Here is a 23383-nt window from a genome sequence, read left to right as displayed (position 1 = left end):
CCTGGTGACATTTTGGCCCAGGTAGCCCTTGTCCTCTCCATTCTACCTGCCTTTGCAGCCTGTTCCTCCCAAGGGTGTTCTGATGGTGCCACAAAGATCCCCTTTATTTCTCAGACCTTTGGCTGCGCCAGGTTGACAGAATTCTGTTTGTCCCAGGTCCATAGTCCATACACAGTGACCAGTTTCCCAAGCAATTAAAGGGGTGTGCTGATGTGTAGGAAGGAGTTTAACTTGCCTGGCACTGAAAAAGACAGATAATGTATTTGTGATTTGTCTAAATAGTGGCCATCCTAAGTGAGCAGTTTTATGTCTGACTGAGACCAGATGTAATTCTAATTCTGTAAGTGAGGTGCATTGGGTTCTGATTGTTAAAACTTGTTGCCCACCTGTGATCACCAGAGGAAGTTGTCTCTTCCTGGTATTTGGTGCCTCAGGATGGTGGGAACCATTTCAAAACCCTCCATAGCATTTCCTGTTAAGGATGATGCTGCTGGAGTGAAAGGACCAATGGAGATGCTCTCACCACAAGGACCAGTGGAGATGCTCTTACCCTGCGAACTGATGGAGACAATTCTTCCCCAAAGACCTATGGAGGCGCCCACACCCCGGGGATGAATGAAGGTGTTCCTACAAGGTCTACCACTGTCCTCTCACCAAGGATGACCCCCTGGTACCATTGTGGTGCTGACTTCCTTTGCTCTCTTCAGCAAACAATCATATATTTCGTTTACATTGCATACTGGGAAAGCCTACCTTACAACCGCTAACCTAAACAGGTGTGGAAGCTTCTTAGCTTGGGGTGATCTGGTTTCAGCCACTGTTCTCATTGGTGGAACTGCCAGCCTGCTTATGATATCACCACTGCAGAGAAGGGAGGCCTTCCCCAGAATTTCTAATTTTTTTTCTCTTCAACGAGGCAGTGCTGAGCTTTCTCCCATTCGTTCAGCAGAAGTTTCTCAAATGTTTTACATGAAGTCTTGTGCAAGCCTTGGATACATTAGCACCACGTAGTACTGGATTTTTTGTTTGTTTGTTTGTTTGTTCTTGTTCCACATGAGAAAACTAGAAAGATTATTATTTTACTTTGTGGGCTTGGGTTTACAAAATGAGTCCTTCAGATGCTGGTTGATTTTGCCCAGGTGTTAGATCGGCTATTATATACCTGTTAATAGGTTGATGTGGTTCCTGTAAGCATTAGGTAGAACCAGTAGTTAGAATCCCTAGGTGTGGGTAACTGGGAAGACCAGGAATAACCCAGAAAGCACACCTTAGTAGATAGCACATGTTTCTAAAGCAGCACTTTGATTAATCATTCTTTGGAGGGAAAACAGATTAGAAGAGGAACTCCCTGGTCTGTAGCCTTCATTAAGGTACATCTCAATTATGTCATAGTCTGAGGTGTACAACGTGGCCCTGCTGATGGTAATGCACATGTGTGTGAATGAAGAGAATAAGCCTTAGAGGGACAGAATGGTGGTAAGCACTTTCCTTGCTGGAGCAGAATTATAGATGGTAAATAATATTCATTCTTGGTTTCTATTACGTTTGAATTCATGACAGTGCATAAGATGTATGCAGTAGTTACTGTCTCATTGCTGGGACAGAACACCTGGCCAGAAGCAGCTTATTGGAGGAAAGGGTTTATTTCAGTCTATAGTTTCCAGGGGGAGCTTCATTGTGGTAGGGGAAAGCATGGCAGAGCAGAGTCTAGGCATCACACCTTGCCATAGCACCTGGATTTGTAGCAGCAAGGGGGAGCTGGGCTGTAACACCCTGCCTCCAGCAACACATCTCCTCCAGCAAGACTCTACCTCCCAAGTTGACACTACCTGGGGACTAAGTATTCAAAATACATGGGACAGTAGGAGACACTGAGAATGCAAACTACCACAATGTGTGTGCACACAGACGTACGTACACATGCCTACCACACTAACCCAAACAAGACATGGAAAGTTAGTAGTGGTTTCAAGATATGCAGGCTTAATATTATCTATCCATTGAAGAGTGGACAAAATAATAGGTCTGTAGAACTTAACAACAAATCTGGTACTTTCATAAAAAGACTTTTGGCAAACTGGAGAAAATATTTCCAACAAATAGCTTCATATAGAAAGAACTTGTGAGAGGTTGACACCCACAGCCCACTCCCAGGAAACCTGTGAGTGTGCCACCTTCTACAGCTGGAGTCAGCGACTTCACAGATGAGATTCAGTTGGGGATATGGAGATTGGCGCAGTTTATTGAGGCTAATATAATAATAAAAGGGGTCCTCATAAGAGGAAGGCAGGGAGGTGAGAACCAAAACAAAGAGGCATGGTATTAAGAGCCTCTCATGGGAGCCCAGCCTGCCAGCAGTGGGGAAAGCATTTTGAGGATCCTGACCTCCTGAGCTGCAGGACAATCAACATGTGTTGCTTTCAGCCAGGGCGTTGGTGGCCACTGTAACCACAGCAATAGGAACCTGATAGAGGTCCTGAGTGACAGAGGTCTGTGTGGTATCTTCTGAAGGTGTCGCCTCTTATGGTCCTCAAAACTAATGCAAAAGGTGATAGAATTCCCATTTTTACAGATGAAGTGTAAATTGTTAAGTTGTAATCACACCATTAGTTTTAGAGCTGGTGTTTCATCTGGCTTGCATATTCCCAAAATCAGTCAATCAGTCAATCTCTGTGTGTGTGTGTGTGTGTGTGTGTGTGTGTGTGTGTGTGTGTGTGTGTGTGTGTCTTTAGCCTATATATGCTAAATTTTAAATGGCTGGGATTATAGTGACATTTTTGCATATTTCTTAATAATTCACAAATTTTCTTCAGGAAATATATAACCTTATATTCAGGAAAACTGGAAAAGTTTTTGGAGAAAAACTGTTACCTTACCTCTTATTTCAGTTTTCATCATTTCCAATGGAATTATTAAGGAATTTTGTTTTCCCCTGAAAGGGAAGCCTTCTACATTGCACTTCTCAGAGGTATTTTAATGGGTGACCCTGGTTGGATATAGTAGTTGCATACCTGTGATTGAGGCTTTTAGACAAACCAGGAGCCAGTTGTGGTGGGGCACACCTTTAATCCCAGCACTCGTGAGGCAGAAGTAGGAGGATCGCCATGTGTTCGAGGCCACCCTGAGAATACATAGTGAATTGCAGGTCAGCCTGAGCTAGAGTGAGAGCATACCTTGAAAAACTAACAAAGAAAGTTAAAAAAAAAAAAAAGAAAGAAAGAAACGCAAGATGGGGAAATGGCTTAGTGGTCAAGGCACTTGCCTGCAAAGCCAAAGGACCTAGTTTTGATTTCCCCAATATGGCACATATGTCTGGAGTTCATTTGTAATGGCTGGAGGCCCTGGTATGCCCATTCTCTATCTGCCTCTCTCTCTCACACATACAAATAAATAAATAAAAATGTTTTTTAAAAAGAAACACAACAAAAAAATGTGATCCTGATGTTAAAGTTTGGCCCTGTTGGTACATTTTCTGGTCATATCTTCAGTTAGTGCCATGTTTTAAGTGGGTATTGTAATAGCATGCAAGGGGTCCAGGAAAAGTCCTTGAACTCCCAAATTGTGGGTTTGTTTTTAAGTTTTTTTTTAATATTTTTTTTAATTTTTTTGAGACAGGGTTTTGCTCTAGTCCAGGCTGACCTGGAATTCACTATGTAGTCTCAGGATGGCCTCGAACTCATGGCAATGCTCCTACCTCTGCCTCATGAGTGCTGGGATTAAAGGCATGTATCACCATGCCCAGCTTCTAGGTTTGTTTTTCATTTTAATCAAACAATTGAATAAAGACTGAGAAGGATAATTATGAAATTATTGTATTTATTAAGGGAAATATAGAGCCAAGGAAAGGCTCCCATGTGCCTAGAGATCCCATGTGGAGGGCCTAGAAAAATTGCAGAAAGAGAAGAGAAAAAAGAAATTTCAAGGCACTCTTGCCATGTGGGGAGCTGGAGGGGATAAAGGAGCCCATATGGAGAATAAGGGCTAGGGGCCTCCCTGCTAGGCCTGGGCCTGGGCCAAGCCAAGCCAGCTCAGGCCCAGTTGAGGGAAAAGCTCATCCACAGCTGGAAGTTCCTAAGTGGTCTGAGAGCTTGCCTTCCCCTTGCAAAGATATTCATAACCTTATCGTGGTGGGCTGTCTTCCGGCTCAGGTGAACCAGAGGGCCAGCTGGTTGGTTAGGGCTAGGGGCTGTCTCAGGAGGAGGCTAGCCCTGACACCAAGTTCTGGGGCTGCATTTGACCAACCACATATTTTCTGTGAAAGACCTCCCTCCCAGGCGGCTGTGGAAAAACAGTTCTAGGAAACTAGCCTAGGCAAGAGATAAGAAGTCAGTTCATCTTTGATTTTTAACAGATGTAAACTTTTTTTGTCTTTTTTTATCTTCAGGGGTCCAGTCACCCTAAATGTACCCCACTCTCAGTACCTCTTAGGTCCAGTGGGTGAATGTCATGTTGAAGGCAAGAGCATATGTCACTGGGTCCCATGGGAAGTATGCTGGCAAGGCCTTCTGTCTTTGTGGGAGGTGACTGTGGTGGTTTGAATGAAATTTTCCTTATGGCTCATGTGTTTTTTTTTTTGGGGGGGGGGGGCTTTTTTTTTGAATGCTTGATCCCAGCTGGTGATAGTTTGGGAAAGTTGTGGAGCCTTTGGGAGGTGGACCCTTGCTGGAGGAGGTGCATCAGTGGGATGGGCCAGGCTCCCTTGAGACCAGTGAGGCTGGGCAGGTAACCTGCATTCATCAACAAGGCTTGGTATCACCCTGCAGAAATCTTAGTCTCCATAGTGGTTCTCACAGGGATGCATCTAATTTGGGTGGTAGTTTAATTAAGATCAGAACCAGTTTAAAAAAAAAAAAAAAGAGCTGACTAGTATTTTTTTCTAAATTTTAAAATTTATATGCACACCTGTGTGCCAAGGTCTCTTGCTATTGCAAACAAACTCCAGATGTATGTGGGGTGTGTGTGTATGTGTCTGTCTGTCGTTACTTGTTCTTGGTACTGGGGCATTGAACCCTGGCTGACAGGCTTTGCAAGCCAGTACCTTTAACTATCAAGCCATCTCCTGAGCCCCATGATTAGTCTTTTAGAAGTACATCTGGTAGTACCATATATGTCCTGAAGATGACTTTTTTTTTTGTTTTTTGTTTTCTTAACATTTTTAAGAGATTTTTATTTATTTATTGGAGACAGAGAGGGAGAGTGACAATGGGCGTGTCAGGGCTTCTGGCCACTGCATACAAACTCCAGACGAAGGCGCCCCCATGTGCATCTGGCTTACGTGGGACCTGGAGAATCGAACCTGGATCCTGAGGCTTCACAGGCATGTGCCTTAACTGCTAAGCCATCTCTCCAGCCCATGTTTTCTTTTTGTAAAAGTGTGCCTGATCATCCCACCAGACTTCGGTCCCTCTGTGTGACTCAGTTTTCCATCACTGTGACAAAATGCTCGAGAGAGTAACTCAGAGGAGGAAGTGTTTCCTTTAGTTCCCCATTCCAAAGCTTTGGTCTGTGGTTGGCTGGCCCTGTTGTTACCGGGCTGTGCTGAGGGAGAGCACTGCAGTGAGGGCTAGCTGCTTGCCTCCTGGCAGCCAAGGAGCAGAGAGGTAGGAAAAAATAAAAGAAATAGTGAAATTCTACCTTTCAAAGGCAGTTTGTAGTTCCTCCAATTGGGCCTTGTATTCTACAGCCCATTTGGCTATAAATTCATCAATCAATGCATTGATGAAATTAGATCCAAGCAAAGTCCACTTGGCATCAAACCTTTAACACACAAACCTTTTCATTCATTGCTTTTCTGTGTGAGGACCTGCAAGGGGGCGGGGGGTGGGGGGCAGTACTACTATCATGGCTAGCTGTAGGGCTCAGAATCACCTGACTTTAAGCCAGCAAGTCAGAGGGACCTTGGATGGTACATTTAATTAGCCTTTAAATCAGCTCATGCTTAAAGGATTTACTTTTATTTTTCAGAATTGATTCAGTTTTTTGGGCTAGAGAGATGGCCTAATGGATAAGGTGCTTGCCTGTGAAGGTTAAGGACCCAGTTTGATTCTCCAGTACCCAGTTTTAAACCAGATGCACGGGGTAGCGCATGCGTCTGGAATCCATTTGCAGTGGCTGGTGGCCCTGGCGTGCTCACATTCTCATTCTCATTCTCTCTCTCATAAATAAAATATAAGATAAAGTTTTATTGATGACCTCCATTACATATGCATAATATGCACTGATTATAATCCCCTTCCACCAATCTCTCCCCCCCTCCCACTAATTCCCCTTCATCAAACCCCTGCTTTTTCCCCACCTAGTTCATCTTCTATTTTGATGTCCTTTTTAAATGTCCTCATAGTCTGCTGGTCTTACGCAGAGAGCAACAATTGCTGTGAGGGCATAAATGCACCAACCACTTTGTGTCTGGAAGATGACATTTCAAAGCACTCTTCTCTATCCTTAGGTTCTTACATTGTTTATTGTGCCATGTCGTCCACAGTGGTCCCTGAGTCTTGGAGGGTGTGATAGAGATGTCTCACTTAGTGCTTGAACACTCCACTGTCACCTCTTCTCAGAACTTTGATATCCCCATTAGTCACTGCCTAGTGAAAATCAAAAGTAGTTAGAGCGGCATTAGTGTATGGGCATAAGCATAAATATTTAGAGGGCAATTTGATGGGCGAAATATAACTATTTAACCAAACTACAGTAGTAGGCTTCCCCAACTGGGGCTTATGACCTCCCCAGACATAAAGGATAGACTTTTACAGACCAGCACTGACTGTCCCTGCATTAGACATTGGCTCCTTTCAGCACTGTTCTTTTGCTTAAATGTGAAATGAGGCTGATTCCTCACAACTGCTTTTTGTTGTGCAATGAAGTCTGAAAGATGGCCTTCAGTGAGCCCCTCACTGGAGCTGTGGCTGAAAACCTTCCGGTCCAAGGGACAGTTGAGTTGAGAGATGCTGTCTCTTTGGGAGGTGCACACATTGGGTTGTGCGATGGTTTGAAGCAACAGGAAGCCTGAGGTGATGCTGATTTGTTCAAGTGTCTCTGGTGACCTGCTCAGTGCTTTGAAGATCGTCGCACTGGGATCACATTTCACAGGGCTCAGGGGACAGTCTGACACCTGGGGACGGGACGCTGTCTCAGGGTTTTGCATTCAGAAAATCTGCTGTACAGAATTCATCTTTGTTGCATGAAAGAAAAAAGATTTCTTATATTTACTTGACTGTTTTTATTTTTATTTTTATTTTACTGAGAGAGAGAGAGACAGACAGAATGAATGAGAATTGGCATGCCAGGGCTTTAGCCATTGCTATCGAATTCTGCGCTTGCCTCACCTTTGTGCATCTGGCTTATGTGCTTATGTGGGATCTTGAGAGTGGAACGTGGGTCCTTAGGCTTTGCAGGGAAGCACCTTAACTGCTAAGCTATCTGTCCAGCCCTCTGGCTGTTTTTAGTTACTCTCATTTGCTTTACTACATTCCAGTATTCTTTTTTTAAAATAAGTAACTTTTTTTAGAGAGAGCGAGTGTGTGTGTGTGTGTGTGTGTGTGTGTGTGTGTGTGTGTGTGTGTAGGGTGGGGGTTGGCAGAGTCTCCTGCCCCCACAAATGAACTTTCCATATGGTTTTAAGTGTGTGGCCAGAAGGCTTTGCAGACAAGCTCCTTTATCTGCTGAGACATCTCCCCGGTTCCCTACTTCCAGACTCCTTTAGTCCTATTTTACAGTTAATTGAGCTCAGAGTTGACCTGTGTGAAAGGCTTCAGAGGTGGTATGTGTTTTGATTCCTAGCTCTGGTGTGGAAGAGTGACCCTGGGCACGTTGTTCAGCCCTTGTCACTCAGACAGTCCATACTTGTAAGACAAAAGAAGGGAGTGGCCCTTATCTTGAAGGGCTAGCGGGATGATTTAAGTAAGATCAGGTGTGAACAGTGCATTGGACCTTACCGTTAAATGTCCGCTTATTACCAGTATTGAGAACGAGAGAGCCCCTCTGGGCTCTGGCTGGATGTAGCTTAGGGGTTACTGTGCTGGTCATTCTAACTTCCCAGGCTAGTGGGTACTGAGCTCATCTGTCAAAGGACATTCCAAGCTGGCAATTTGCATGGTGACTCGGATTGGTCTTATAACATTGGGGATATAGATGTAAATTAGGCATCAAGTCTAAAGGAATACGGAGAACCTTGATTTAGCTACTTGGTGGGTCAGGGAGGAGAACGCACACTATAAAAGAGGTTGCCAGTGGGCAGTGGTGGGCTGGCGAGGCCACAGAAAAATCCAGGAACCTGGAAGCTGTCCCTGATGACCATCCGGAGTCAGGTCCAGGTTTAGACTGGAGTTGACATCTGTTTGTATTCTTGGAGGCCCTTATCTCTCACTACCTATGAGAGAAGGCCACCTTGCTCCTGGTCTCTATGAAGATGGGTTTTCAGACCCCAGTCCTCTGGAGTATTGTCCTTAGTCTTGAGTTGTATCCACCCCTCCACTCTGCTTCGGTGCTAGTCACAGTGAATACTTACTGAATATGAAAGTATGAAGCCTTTGGCCTATCAGATTTCCGTATTAAGTTAAGGTAACGGGAGCAGCCATCACTGTGGCTGTCCTTGGGAACCGTGCCTTCCACCCACACGGTGCTCTCTGGCAGGACACACCGTTCACCTGTTTCACGTTCACCTGTTTCACGATGGTGGTATAATACTTAGAGTCACTTTCACTCCCGTTTTGCTAAGGATTTAGTTTGTCAACTGGTTCTCCATGTGAAACTCGCAGCGTCCAGCTGTGGCTACCGTGAGTTGATAAGGGAAGCAGGGTGTCTAGAGACCATTAGTGTATAATGCGGGCTTTGTTACCACAATTTCCATCTGAGCTGCAGCCTCCTTGGCTATATAAATCATGCAGGTCCCCTTTCACATTCCCGCTTCGAGGCTCATTGATTGGCTGGTTTGCTTGCCCCTCCTTTGTCATATGCAGCATGATAATGGAATCCTCCTGCTGGAGCTGGGCCACACACCAGACCTGTTGAGGCTCCTCTCGTTAATGCCGTCATCCTTCCATTTGTTCTGAGTATGGAATGAAATGTCAAAGAGCCCAGTATATAGATGGTAGGGTCTGTCTAACCTGGTATGGCTCCCACGTCTGTGGGCATAGACCCTGTCACCCCCCTGGACTTGCCTGATTTGAGAGTCAGGACTAAAGAAGCAGCCGAGATGAACCTGCCCTGCTGCGTGGCTGCAGTGAGCCCACTGGTTCCCAGGATCCGCTGTGTAGTGCCAGGGCATATGATACTCTAAGAGCCTCCCCTCCCCCAGGGACCCCAGCCTAACCTCTGCAGCAGTTTCAAGTCAGCTCGACGTAATTGGGTTAGGGTTACTGATTGCCCTCCACTTTAAGTGTGTGTGTGTGTGGGATCTCTCACATTCCCTAAGTTGAGCTTTCAAATCTCCTTCAGTCCCGAATGCACACTGATTTCATCCTCCTCCTCCAAATAAGGAGTCCAGAGATGAGTTCATTTTTCCATTGAGAGGTGAGGAGGAGAGTTGTGTGCCTTTGCTGTCTCAGGCCGTCCCTAGCTGTGTAGTACTTAGACAGCTCCGCCCCCCTCAGCCCCAGCATGCTGAATTCAGGACAAACAACACGAATTAGAATTCCAAAGCTGCTTTGATGTGTCCTGCTGTAGCATGCTGAGGCATCTGGGAGGCAGCGACTGGAGCGACTGAAGTTGGTAAGCTGTCTGTTCCTCACAGCACCAGAGGAGTGCTGAGTTTTTAAAAGTTGCTTGCATTTGGAAATCATGACTTGGCAGCTGTCAGTTCTTGCTGGTACCTGGGTGGGTATCACTAGTCTTTTAATTGGCTGCTTCTGATTTTCTATGTATTAAGGAATAGTAGGTCCAGGAATTTCAGAACAATATAACAGTATAAACAACAAGGCTGATGATGTCTGCTTGGGAACATTTCTTAGGAGGTCAAGTCTGTGCACACAGGAAGGGCTTTGATGCGTCAAGGCAATTCAGTCATTCTCTTTAGGGCCACAGCGTTGCTCTCTTCCAAGCAGATGTCCTTCCTCCCTTCTCCCTGATGTTCCAGAGAGCTGTAACCTCACCTTGGAGACAGCCTTCTGTCCAGGATCCAGACGAGGATAAACTCGGCCCTTGAGCTCATCCTGCTGCTTTTTTAAAACATATTTTTATATTTATTTATTATTTATGAATGAGAGAGAATGAGAATGGGCACAACAGGACCTCCAGCCACTGCAAACAAACTCCAGATGCATGCACCTCCTTGTGCATCTGGCTTACATGGGTCCTGGGGAATCCAGCCGGAGTCTTTAGACTTCACAGGCAAACGCTTTAACCACTAAGCCATTCCCCAGCCCTCACCCTCCCTCTTAAAAAAAAAGTATTTAAAATAATATTTTTTATTTAACAGAGAAAGAGGAGAGAGAGAATGAAAATGAATATGGGCATGCCAGGGCCTCCAGCCACTGCAAATAAACTCTAGACGTGTGTGCACCCTTGTGCATCTGGCTATCGTGGGTCCTGGGGAATCGAACCAGGATCCTTTGGCTTTGCAGGCAAGTGCTTTAGCTGCTAAGCCATCCCTCCAGCTCTCACTCTCCCTCTTTTTAAAAATTATTTATTTATTTATTTGAGAGTGAGAGTGAAAGAGGAAGAGAGAGAGAGAGGGAGGGAGAAGGAGAGAGAGAGGAAGAGAATGGGTACTCCAGGGCCTCCAGCCACTGCAAACAAACTCCAGGTACCTGCACCACCTTGTGCATCTATCTGGCTTAACGTGTCCCCTCCCTCTTAAAGGTGATGTTTCAGCTGTTGAGAGGCTGTGCTTTTCACCCTGACCATTGCTTGTTAGGCCCATCTCAGTGCAGCATGTGCGAATGTCCGTCGCCCTTGGGTCCTTTCCCGCTCCGCTGGCCTTTACACTCAACCTTCTCTCCCTTTCAGATTAAAAAGTGGAGGCTCCAAGATTTAGGCTCAAGACCAATAGAAATTCTTACAGTAACATTTTCTTTGTCTTTATCACGGGAGGGTGTGTCATCAAGTCCTTTATGTAAAGTTAAGTTTGTCTGCCCACGTATTTCAACGACAGTGCCATCAGTGGGTGAGTTGAAGCTGTCGGGGGCCCAGTATGTACCCCTTCTGTTCTTGGCCTGTAAAGGTTTTACCCAGAAGTTATCTTCTGTGTACCTGACTCTTAGGTACTTGACTTACACTCTTTCCATCCCTTCTTCCTTTTTGCAGTGTAGGGCTTGTGCATGTTAGACAAGCCCCTCCGCCACTGAATCATACCCTCATCTCTTTTGCTATTACTCATTAAAAGCCTTGCTGACCTCTATTTGTCTAGGATTCTAGAAACTGAATGGTTATACATACCACACACCCTCAAACAAACTACCAAAATACAAGTTTATAAGTTGGTTTAATTTTTTCTTGCAACATTTTCTCACCAGTTAAGGGAAACCAGCTGAGTTTATGAGGAGAGTGGCAACATTGTAGAAACGGATCCTCGAGCTGTTAAGGAGGACCAACACCAGCAGTAGAGGTTTGGGTTAAGAGTCTGGATTTGCCCATTATATTCTCTGACTGTTATCGATAGTCTCCAAGTTACCGCCACAAACCTACAGCGCTAATAAGTGGGGAAGCTGTCTTGTAAGAGCACATTCTAGCATCAGGAGGTTACAGTTCTTATGAAGGTCGTCCTCAAAAATACCAGCCATCTCCTCTAATGAGCTTTGGCGGGGCAAATGGATTCTGGTGTCCTGCCATCATTGTGCTCGTCAGCGTAGTGATTTTGGATGATGCCTCTAAGTTTTCTTGGTTAGGGTCAGCAGTTTTGGAGGGAGTGAAGTTCTGGTCATGTGGAAGCAGCTGAGTACCTCTTCTCACCCCCCCTCCCCCATCTTTTCAGGAAGAGTAGGGAAGTATTGCTGCTCAGTGATGGGTTCCGGGGAGTTGATGTCTTCCTGGGTGGGTCCTGGATCCCTGCTGTGGCCCACATAGCGTTTTGGAGTATGCACACTACTGTGCAGATGGAAAGACATTAACCTCACTCTGTACTGGATGGACGCACTGTTCCTACTAATGCATCTGAGGCTAGATGTCATTTGAGACAGCAAATGAGTGTTCCCTTTTCCAAGCTTATTAGTAACTGAAACCCCCCCCTGGTGTGATGTCTAGGGGGAAGAGATGGCCCGCTATGATTCTGACCTTTCCACTAGGGCCTATAACATCCATTCTACCTGTCTTTCTGTTTAGATGGGAGAGACTTTTTTTTTTTTTAAGACCAGTCTGACAGATTTTTTCTGGCCTGGTTCCTGAAGGGGGAAAAAAAGGTAGATTTGATATCAGCCATATATTGAAAAAGTTGAAACTTAGAGCTTATATGAAAAGAAAACTTCTCTGCCATACCCCAGCATAAATGTTTCCAACCTCTGTGAATCGAGCTCTCCTCTGTCCCAGGAGTGTAAGGACCTGCACTTTGGCTAACCTTTTAAATCAGTAACAGTAAAGAGCAGATGGGCCCACGAGAGGCCCTGGGCCTCAGTTAGGTGGCCATAGACCCAATGTGGATATCTGATCCTTCCAGTTAAGCTGTTCTATCCACCGGGGCACCCTCCTCCCAAGCTCTCATTCTTGCTACCAGGTGAAATCCTGCTTCCAAGCTCAGCTCTAGGAAACCCTTCCTAAATTACCTTCCATAGACACCACATTCACCTCTCCTGTGCCCTCTTGGCCGCTGCTGAGCTTTCTCCATAGCTTTTCTGCCAAGCTTCCTATGGCCGCACAATTATTGGCATGCTCCTCTGTCATCCAGGGGTCAGTTGCTCTTGTGCTAGATGTGAACTGATTTACTGTGTGCTTGATGAGGAAAGTAGGCAATATGGTAGCCCCCCTGTGGAAACAGGACCATGAACACACACCCACCGTGATAGGTGGATGTAGCACTGATCTTCTCGATGCTGGGACAAAACGCCAGGCCAGAAGCAGCTTAGGGGAGGAAAGGGTTTATCTTGCCTCATGGTTTTGACAGGTTTCATCATGGTAGGGAAGGCATGGCACAGCAGAGTTTGCATTTGGGCATCATTGAAACTCGAGGATCCTTTGAGCAGCGCCCACTACAGGCCGCGGGGAGCACTGCAGCTGCGTAGTGTCTGCATGGGAAGGGCAGAGACTGGCGATGCCCCAGTGGTTACTGTCTCTGCTATGGTTCTGAGGCACACTGGCCGAGAACTTGTTTGATTGTCTTTCCTCTGTCACTTTTTACACTGTTTTGTTTGGGGACTGTGACTTTGACATCCAAGGAAGGAATCTGTCCAGACCAATGAGTCTTCATTTTGATTTGTTTTTTCTTTTGTGGTTAATACTGTACTCCTGGCACCCAGCTTTGTTAACTCTGCTATTTTCACTTGTGGGGACACGTTGACGCATGTCATTGAACTCTCCTCTAGTTCTCTCATTCTGTATATGAGGAAACGGAAGCTGGGAAAGGAGTCAGCTTGGGCCCCTGTGATACTCTAATTCTGGTCGTCAACTTGACAGGATTTAGAATTACGATGGAAACAAGTCTCTTGGCCTGTCTGTGAAGGATTTTCTCGATAAGGACTCAACCTAACTGTGGGCAGTGCCACCCTATGGGCTGGAATCCTGGACTGCATCCGAAGGAAAAAGCTGGCTGAGCATTAAGTCTCATTGCTTCAGCTCTTCTTCCTTCCTGCTGATGGGATGGGTTGACACTGGCTGCGTGCTCGCGCCATGCTTTCCCCACCATGGTAGACTTCCCCTCAAAATTATCAGCCCCAAATAAACCCTTTCTTTCCTTAAGCTGCTTCTGGCCTGCTCTTCTGGTAGCAGATGCATGGCCAGAAAAGAGCCAAGGGTACTGGGCTTGCTCTCTTTCCTGTTGCAGACATAAGGTATTTTTCTGGAATATTACCAGCTCAGATGAGGCTTTGGAGTTTGTATGTTTTCTTTTCCTTTCTCCCAATACTGGCCACAGTGAGTATAAACAATAGGACAGTCTGATCTCTTTTGATTTCCAGTAAATAAATAGCCAACCAGAATCGACTTCTAAATTCTCAACAGGACATCTCCAGCCTGGCTAAACTGTTCTGACAAATAGTTCTAGGATAAAACTTGCCAGAGCTGCTCTTAAAGATGCATGTGTGACGTATCTTCTTTGGTAACCTCTACCTCACATATATATGAACCTAACCATGATCCCCTCCCATGATCCCCTCCTTTGTCCTCCCTCCTTGGACCCCTCTTTCTTCTCCCTCCCCTGGGCCCCCTCTTTTTTTCCAACTAGCCCCTGTTCGATTTCGATGTCATCATTGTTTCCCTCCCATTATGCAGGGCTTGTGTAGGTAGCACCAGCCACTGTCAAGTCAGGAATGCCGTGGCTACTGTGTCTGGAAGACAGCACTCTAGCACTTCCCTCCCCTTCCTCTCACTCACGTTTTCTCCACCTCTTCCACAATGGTTCCCTGAGCCTAGGAGGATGGGATATAGATGTCTCAGTTAGTGATGAAGAGGCCACCATCACTTCTCAGCACGTTGATGAGTTTTGAGTCTCCCCAGTGGTCACTGCCATCTGAAAAGAGAGGCTTGTGTAACCAGAACTGAGAGTAGCATTACCATCTCGGGGTGTAAGCGATGTAAACGATGGCATGCCAAGTAGAATGCTGAATGGAGCTATGAAGGGCATGACCCCACTTAATTATAATGTAACTTTTCTGATTAAAATTTAATTTGTAGCTTTCATACAGAATTTGGAAAGACAAAAAAATTATCCCAAATCCCATATTTACATATATTTGTCATTGATGTATTAATGTTTTTATTACATACAGAAGCATGGGTCCTTTTTATACTGTTGGAAGTTCTAGCATATAAGTTATGTATGTTTTTGTGTGCAAAACGAGCTGGCATTAGGGTGTAAGCATTTCTGCAGTCATTGATAGAGATGCTTGTCCAGTAGCTGATGGTGAACCGTCCCTTTACTTGAAAAGTGAAGCAGAGAGCTCAAAATAGAGGAATATTCTTGTGTTCATTTACTCTCAGCTCACCAGAGTAGCCAGGGCGGGGTAGAAAGCAGAGCTATGAGGTAAAAGAAACCAGAAGTCTTGCTGTGAGGGGTCACGAAAGGTTTGCAGCTGGGTTCTCCATATAACATAGTCCATAGGTCTGAGTCATCCCATGCTCATTTTTCCTCACTGGATTTCTGAGCTGGAAGCACAGTACTGAATGCGTACGCTGTGTGATGCTGCTGAACGGAAAGCGTGGGAGACAGAAGATGGAATTGAAAAGGAAACAGGAGTAAGATTGAGGGATTAGGAAGGAGAAATGTGTGGTGGCAGGGAGTGAGTAGTGATGGAACAGTGAAGTCCAGATTCTAGCGAAGAAATTCTACATGTGGAAGATGGCAGGTCATGCGGAATTCCCTTCCCCTAAAACTGGAGAAGGGAGGCCAGTGCATTAGTGAAGTCCTTTTTGTAGGTTTTTGTTTGTTTGTTTTGGCTTTTTGAGGTAGGGTCTTGGTGTAGCCCAGGCTTACCTGGAATTTACTCTGTAGTCTCAGGGTGGCCTGGAACTCATGGTGATCCTCTTACCTCTGCCTCCCGAGTGCTGGGATTAAAGGCGTGCGCCACCACGCCCGGCAGGAAGTCCTTTTTGAACTTCTGCGATGTGAGTACAAATCTCTGGGGACTATTTAGCACATCACGTGAAGATTGTTTTTCAGGCACTTCAAAGCCCAGCTTTTGCTATGTCTAACAGTCTGAGCGAACATCCTTAAAGCTCTCGGGGAGGGAGAGCCTGGAGCAGGGTGTGCCGTCACCTGCTATCCTGCCCACAGCAGTTGATAACAGAGGTTAGTATGGTTAGTATGGTGGAGCTGGTAAGATGTGATGGTTGACTGTTCATCACTAAATAAGGCATCTGTATCACACCTTCCAAGGCTCAGGGAACCATTGAAGAGGTGGTAGAAAGAAGGTAAGAGCCAAAGGATAGGGAGGAGTGCTATGAAATGCTGTATCTCAGACACAAAGTAGTGTTGTATTCATGACCTCATAGTGGCTGTAGTTGCCTTCACGAGACTTGTGTAATATTGGGCCTACTCACATGGAGGGTGGGGAAGGGAAATGACATCCAAATAGAAGAGGGGTACTGTAGAGAGGGGAGGGGGCCAGAAGACGGTGGTGGGAGATTATGACAGGTATATTGTGTATATATATGAAGGTTGTCAATTTGGAAAAAAGTCTTTTTAAAAGGTGGAGCTGCGATTTAAGCCCAGTGTGCCCCTGTATAAGCTGCTGCTCTTATCAGTACTGTGGGGCCTCTGCTGTGATGGGAAAGTTTAGAAAGAGGTGGTAGGTTTCTCCTTGTGAAAGGCGCGAGGTCCCTGGTTGGCTTGTTACGCTTTGCAGCAAAACTCTCCTGAATTTGAGTGCATTTATTTGTGATTTAGAGAACTTGAGTGTGATTTATCGGTAAATGAGGAGACATACATTTTAAAAGAAATCAATACAAATTGATTCAGGTATCTTAATTTAATAAATTCCTGCTCTCTGCAGTTTTTAATGGATCACAATATAGCCACAATGGCAAGCCAAAACGCTTGACTCAGGCTGGGTAAGAATTCCCCTTGAGTTCCCTCTGCAAGGGGAGGCGGACTGGCATTTCAGAACCCTGAGTGTGGCTGCCCCAAGAAGCTCTCTTGTTACTAACAGCCTCTTAACAGCATTTGAGAAAACAAACGTTCCCTGCTCCCTGCTTCAGGCTGCAAGTGGATTAAAGCAGTGTTGATCCTCATCTGTCAGAGCAGTGAACATGAGGAAAACCCTTGCCCTCCTTTAAAGCACATGGAGGGAGTGGAGGTTGGGAGAGTTTGGTGGTACTTCTCATAAGATTAACATGGCTCTCTGGGCAGCGGAGAGCCATGGATTTATTTTCTACCATTACATGGATTTACAGGGATGTCAGTAGCTGCTGAAAGCACAGGCTGTGTTCCCAGAGGGTCTCTGTAGGGTATTGAATGAAGCGTGGAGGGAGAGGCTGTGGGGGATGGCATATGACGTAGATGTTTTAGCAGTTTTAACGGGGTAAAATATGTCTTGTTGACCATTTTCTGCTCCTCCTGTGTTTAAACGCTGCTGACTTCGAGGCTGAACAGTAACCTGGCTTTGTAGGCGATGTATAAATATTGTTATAAGGCTTCAGTGAAAAGGCAGGGGGATGTTGGAGAGGAGGGGGTAACCGAAATTAAAGGTACATGAAAAAGACACGGAAACCTACTGCCTCATTAGCTAATTATATCTATCTATCAATCAAGAATGTGAGTAGAAGCATCCTGTGTAGGTGGATAATTCTGCTGCCAGAAGGCATAGGTTGTTACAGGAGAACCGCAGTGCCAGGAATGGGATACTTGTTAGGCAGAAAGGTCCCTGCAGCCCTCAGACAATATAGACGATAGCCGAGGCTCTTGGTAACCCATGAGATTGAGATAGTAAGACTCTATTGCTTGAGACACCACATGCTTTGGTTTCAAGACATAGAGAAATTGAGCTAGAACTGAGCAGGAAGCCTCCTCCCTGACAGCTAGCTTCCATAGTTCTGGAAAGTGCTATGCTTCTACCGGGGAAGTCAACAGTCTTAACCCATACTGGACCCTGCAAGCTAACCAGCCAGGCAAGATGTGCCCATTGGTACAGTAATGGCATGACTGAAAATCTAGTCAAAAATCTGTGCCTGGGAAGGTCATAGACTGAGAGGGATGCCAAAAATTAATGTGGTTTTTTTTTTTTTTTTTTGGCTAAATGGAATGTTGTGTCCATCAAATTGCCTTCTAAATATTTATGTATATGCCCGTAGATTAGTGCTGCCCTCACCTTTGGTCAGAGAAGCTTTCTTTTTGCAGATGGTAGTGACTACAGGGGAGACTCAAAACTCACCAATCACTGGAGTAGACTTAAAACACCCCGACCACAGCTCAGGGAGTTTTGCAGAAGAGGCAGTGTGGAAAGATTGTAAGAACCACAGGTTGGGATGGCATACCCAGAGGCATTGCCCCCCACCATGACTGACTGGTACTCTCACAACTCATAACCCATAACCCCATGGGGAATACCAGCAATCCCACTGAGGAGGACTCTGAGCAGAATGGGGGAAGGAAGGAGGGAAATGACGGTAGCAACACATGGTGTATCCATACGTACTATATTCTTTTCTTAAAAAAATATTATTTATATGAGAGAGAGGGAAAAAAAGAAAAAGAGGCAGATACAGAGAAAGGGAATGGGCATGCCAGGGCCTTAAACCACTGCAAACAAACTCCAGATGCATTTTCTACTCTGTGCATCTGGCTTATGTGGGACCTGGGGAATCAAACCTGTGTGCAGACAAAGTGCCCTAACCACTAAGCCATCTCTCCAGCCCCTCAAAATATTTATTTTCATTTTTTTCTTTACTTGCGAGTGACAGAGAGACAGACAGATAGAAAGAGAGAGGGAGAGAGAGAATGGGCGCGCCAGGGCCTCCAGCCACTGCAAACGAACTCCAGATGCATGCACCCCCTTGTGCATCTGGCTAATGTGGGTCCTGGGGAATTGAGCCTTGTACCAGGGTCCTTAGGCTTCACAGGCAAACACTTAACCGCTAAGCCATCTCTCCAGCCCCCAAAGTATATTCTTAATAGAAAAAACAAACTCAGGTTAGAGAGATGGCTTAGTGGTTAAGGCACTTTACCTGTGAGGACTAAGGACCTATGTTCGATCTTATTCCAGATCCCATGTAAGCCAGACGCAAGAGCAAAGTCACACACGCCCACTAGGAGGCGCAAGTACGTGGAGTTCGATTGCAATGTCTGAGGCCCTGTTATGCCAATTCTCATTCCCTCTCTCTCTCTCATTCTTGTCCTATCTTTTTTTTTTTTTTTAAACTTCCCCAAGGTTCTGAGAATACATGGCAGTTGAGTGCTAAAGAAAACCTGTCTGTGACACCCTCCCAGGTTCAGGAAACATTGTAGAAAAGAAGGTAGAAAGGAATGTAAGCACTAGACGTATTAGCAAGGAGGGACTATGTGTGAAGTGACCACTTGTCATGACAGTGTGTTGAAATTCTGTCCCTTCAGATAATCCTCCCCAGCACGTCCTGCACACGAGGCATTTATGCTGCCGGAGCTCACCCTGTCCTCATTTGTAGTTACTTGCTGGTTGCTCAACACTGGGGAAATGGCCAGAATCCAGTGTTGTCCACTGTGGCTTTCATGTTTACATTTGCTGCACCCTTACATCCCTGGAAAAGTGCTGCACAGAAATCCTGAGATGGGGCTGGAGAGATGGCTTAGCAATTAAGGTGCTTGGCTTGCCTGCAAAGCCTGACACACACACACACACAGAGGCAGTCTCTTGGGCTCCTCCCCCTCACCAAAAAAAAGTCTTGAGATGGCCTGCTGGTCATTACTATTTCTCAGTTCTGAATCAGACCGGTGAATGCGGAAATTCTTTGAACAGCAGTGCACACCACACACCCTCACACCACCCACATCCTGCTCCACAGCTCCTGTCCCCCCAGGCCGCTGAAGACCGGTTCAGTGGTTCAGTTCTCTGCATTCTTGTTTGTCTTCCAGGCATGTTTTTTTTTGTTGTTGTTGTTGTTTGTTTTTTTTGCGTGTCCTGCTTTGGACAACCCTTCTCGTACTGGCAACTGTTTTGACTGTTGCTCTTTTGGACAGTGTCCCCACTATAGATTGTTTCACATCATGAAGTAACTAAAAACAAGAAGTGAAAAAATGTTCTGCCTCAATTTGAAAAGCAAAGAAAGCATTTTTATATGCTACAGTGTAATTTTAAATTAGTGAAGATGGGAAAATACCCAAATGTGATTAAGGACATGATAGTACATAAACCTGACTGCATTTGTTCAGCGTGAGGACCTCAAATGAAGATTGTGTACCTACTTGGGAAAATTCATATAAAGTCCCAGTAACTCAATAATTTACAGATATGCCATGATTATATCCTTTTAAAGAAATAGATTAAATATAGGCCAAAAAAGTGGAGACCTTCATGAATAAATCATGTAGCTGTTGAGACAGTGATACACACATATGTATATATGTATATATGTTTATGTGTGTGTATATATGTGTGTGTATATGTATACATATATACACATATATATGTATGTATGTATGTATATATGTGTGTGTGTGTATATATATATATATATATATATATATATATATATATATATATGGTGTCTCTTTAAAGTAATTTTAGTGATAAGATGCTCACTGTTGTTTATAATTTATGTAGAACTCTGTCACTGATCCCAGTGCTCCCTGTGGTTTTATGATCCCATGGCTGAGGTCATTGCCTTCCCATTCACCCTAGGTTTTCCAACAATGTGTCTGTTGGGGATTTGGTGGGAAGATTTCCTAACCTTTGCTGAAAGTCCACATTGTGTAATTACACAAATCACACAATGACCTCCAGTGCTTGGTTACAGCTTTTTCATTCATAGCATTGCAGAGACATGGAAGAATCTTTGACATGTACCTTTTCAGGCCTGCTTGATGCCAGGCCTGGTGCTGGGTATTAGAACCCAGAAGTTGAACGACCTGGTGGAGGAGACTCAAGAACCAAGGCTCAGTGGTTAAAGGCACCTGCTTGCAAAACCTGCGGGCCTGAATATGTAAAGCCAGATGCACAACATGGTGCATGTGTCTGGAGCACATTGACAACCATAAGAGGTCTTGGCATGGCCATACTCTTTCTAAATAAATAAAAATATTTTTAAACAAGTAAGGCAAAGCCAGGCATAGTAGCTCTCATATATAATACCAGCACTTGGGAGGATCACCGTAAGTTTGAGGCCAGCCGGTGCCACAGAATGACTTCATGGTCATTCTGGGCTACAGTGAGATGTACCCTTTTTTAAAAAAAATAGTACAGCAAAAGGTTGTGATGAGAATGGTGCAGAGATCTGGCTAGAGGTGACCACAGGACCCTGTGGGGGCAGGGAGCAGGGGAGGTAGGGCCTGTGGAGGAATTTGGACTCTCCCTGAGGGTGAAGGGCGGCCGCTGTCCGGTAAGGTGGTTTGTGTTATTCTTAGCAAGAGAGGGGATAGACTCAGTATTTCACTGTGGATAGTTCACTCTGCCTTTGGAGAGGAGTTTACAGAGAAGACTGGAGGAAGGATTGCAGTTACAACGCATTGCCATGATCCAGGTGAGCCGTGGTCCCTGAGCTAGTTGGCTGATGGTGAGCATGCAGAGGGTGTGTAGTTTCCAGAAAGATCTCCAAGGTGATAGATACAGCAGAATTGATAAGAATGAGGGGTTGGAGTAGAATATAAAACAGACATCTGAGCCTCTGGCCCTTATTCCTTCATGAAAGTGAGCTATGTGACTTGGAGCCAGGCCTGTGCGTGTGGGCTGGTGCGTGTGCATGGTGAGTGGCCAAGCTGAGTACGGACTGTGGAATGTGTCCCTCGGGGTCCTGATGTCTGGTAGGCCACTGACCACACAAGCCTGGAGTACAAAGAGAGATGTCACCAGGGGATATTGGTATGGGAGATCAGTGTTTTTAAAAATATCTCTGTGTTGATGAACATGCTAGAACATATCTTCAGAGGATTCTGCTGATAAAGGTTTTGGATTCCCAAGTGCTGGCCCTAGAGCTTCAAAAAGTTGAGTTTTCAGATAAGAGGTTGGCTAGCTGCGGTACTCTCATATCAGCTACCAGGGCTGGACTGTAGCCCTCAGGTTTTTATAGTTCCTAGGTGATATTTTACTTTACAGGCAAGGGCATTTAAGGGACTGTTTCTCAGTGAGAAATCTAAATGCAGGGCTACTTACCCATTATAACAAATGCCTTACGGAGGGAGGGAGGGAATGAGAATAACATCCTTTGAATTTTCTAGTGTTGCCCTAAACTTGATTTGGTTTTAATGACAAGATGGGCTTGTTGAGAGTGAACACAGGACTTGGCACTTGAGAGAAATTGTTTTTTTTTTTTTTTTCCTGCTGATTTGGGTCATGAGCAGTGAACAAGGGTTAGTTTAAAAAAGTGATTTCCAGTCTAGAACCTTACTGACCCATACAATTATCACACAACCTCAGAAACTTGTTTCTGAGCAAGCCAAGTACAGCTCCCCCCACCCCCCCAACAAGGGTCTTACTGTAGCCGAGACTGACCTGGAACTCACTTTGTACCCAAGGCTGGGCCTGTAACTCACATCGATTCCCTTAACTGAGCTTCATGAGTGCTAGGCTTAAAAATGTGTGTCATGGGCTGGAGAGATGGCTTAGCGGTTAAGCGCTTGCCTGTGAAGCCTAAGAACCCTGGTTTGAGGCTCGGTTCCCCAGGTCCCACGTTAGCCAGATGCACAAGGGGGTGCACGCGTCTGGAGTTCGTTTGCAGAGGCTGGAAGCCCTGGCGCGCCCATTCTCTCTCTCCCTCTATCTGTCTTTCTCTCTGTGTCTGTCGCTCTCAAATAAATAAATAAATAATGAACAAAAGAAAATTTAAAAAAAAAAGTGTGTCATGGGCTGGAGAGATGGCTTAGCAGTTAAGGCACATGCCTGGCAAAGCCAAAGAACCCAGGCTTTATTCCCCAGGACCCATGTAAGCCCAGATGCACAAGGTGGTACATATGTCTGGAGTTCATTTGCAGGGCTAGAGGCCCTGGTGCATTCATTCTCTATCTGCTTCTTTATCTCTCTCTCTTTCTCTCAAATAAATAAATAAAGTACCTTTAAAAAATGTGTCACCATGCTGAGTGCATAAGGTTTTTGAAAGTCCAATAAACTGTGGCCCCTATAGTATCTTTCCTATTTATCTGTCACCACATCCCCTTCCAGTTTGATTGGCTAATCAAATACTTACTACATACTTAATCTAATTTGCATTATCCCTGTCAAATGTGCCACTCTGTAAATAGCTAAATTAACTGAGTCTTCCTGGAATATACCCACATGCTGAGAACCATTTAGGACCTTTCAAGATGATTGGATCTATTAGCTCTGCCTTGAGATAAGCAGAAATAACAAGTCCCTGAAATCAAAGGGAAACTGATTGTAATACCGCTCTCCAGCTCTGAGTCATCAAAGCTTTACTTTCTCAAGTATGTCCTAATGGGCTTCATTATTTTGTTTGTTCTACGCTTGGTAATCCTGAGTGAAGTTTACATTTGCATGGTTAATATTTCTTTTCCAAAACTTGTTGACACGTCTGTTTTCAAGACTAAGAATTCATTAGCATTTCCTTCCAAGGACACAAGGTGTGCACATTCATTGTCATAAATGAAACAAATAAGCAGCTGAGCGTGGACAAGCCAACTCAGGCTCTTTGCCATGCATGTCTCCTCACTGTAATGAATGAA

General features: G+C 45.1%; 1 protein-coding gene across 5 annotated transcripts in view; it reads left to right on the top strand.

The window, feature by feature from the left end:
- Positions 1-23383, top strand: part of Mcc (MCC regulator of WNT signaling pathway) — a 274857-nt gene that overhangs the window by 112324 nt on the left and 139150 nt on the right. The window contains exon 1 of one of the 5 annotated variants that reach the window (XM_045151947.1): positions 21205-21228. The exons of the other annotated variants lie outside the window; for them this stretch is intronic. Coding sequence (XP_045007882.1) covers positions 21220-21228 — 9 coding nt within the window. The 5' untranslated portion in view covers positions 21205-21219. Of the gene's footprint in view, positions 1-21204; positions 21229-23383 lie in introns of those variants that run through there. 5 annotated transcript variants of the gene reach the window in all.

Source organism: Jaculus jaculus, chromosome 6 (genome assembly GCF_020740685.1).
Source record: "Jaculus jaculus isolate mJacJac1 chromosome 6, mJacJac1.mat.Y.cur, whole genome shotgun sequence".
Lineage (NCBI taxonomy): Eukaryota > Metazoa > Chordata > Mammalia > Rodentia > Dipodidae > Jaculus > Jaculus jaculus.
Note: the sequence above shows the minus strand (reverse complement) of the source record. Positions and strands in the feature narration are given on the sequence as shown.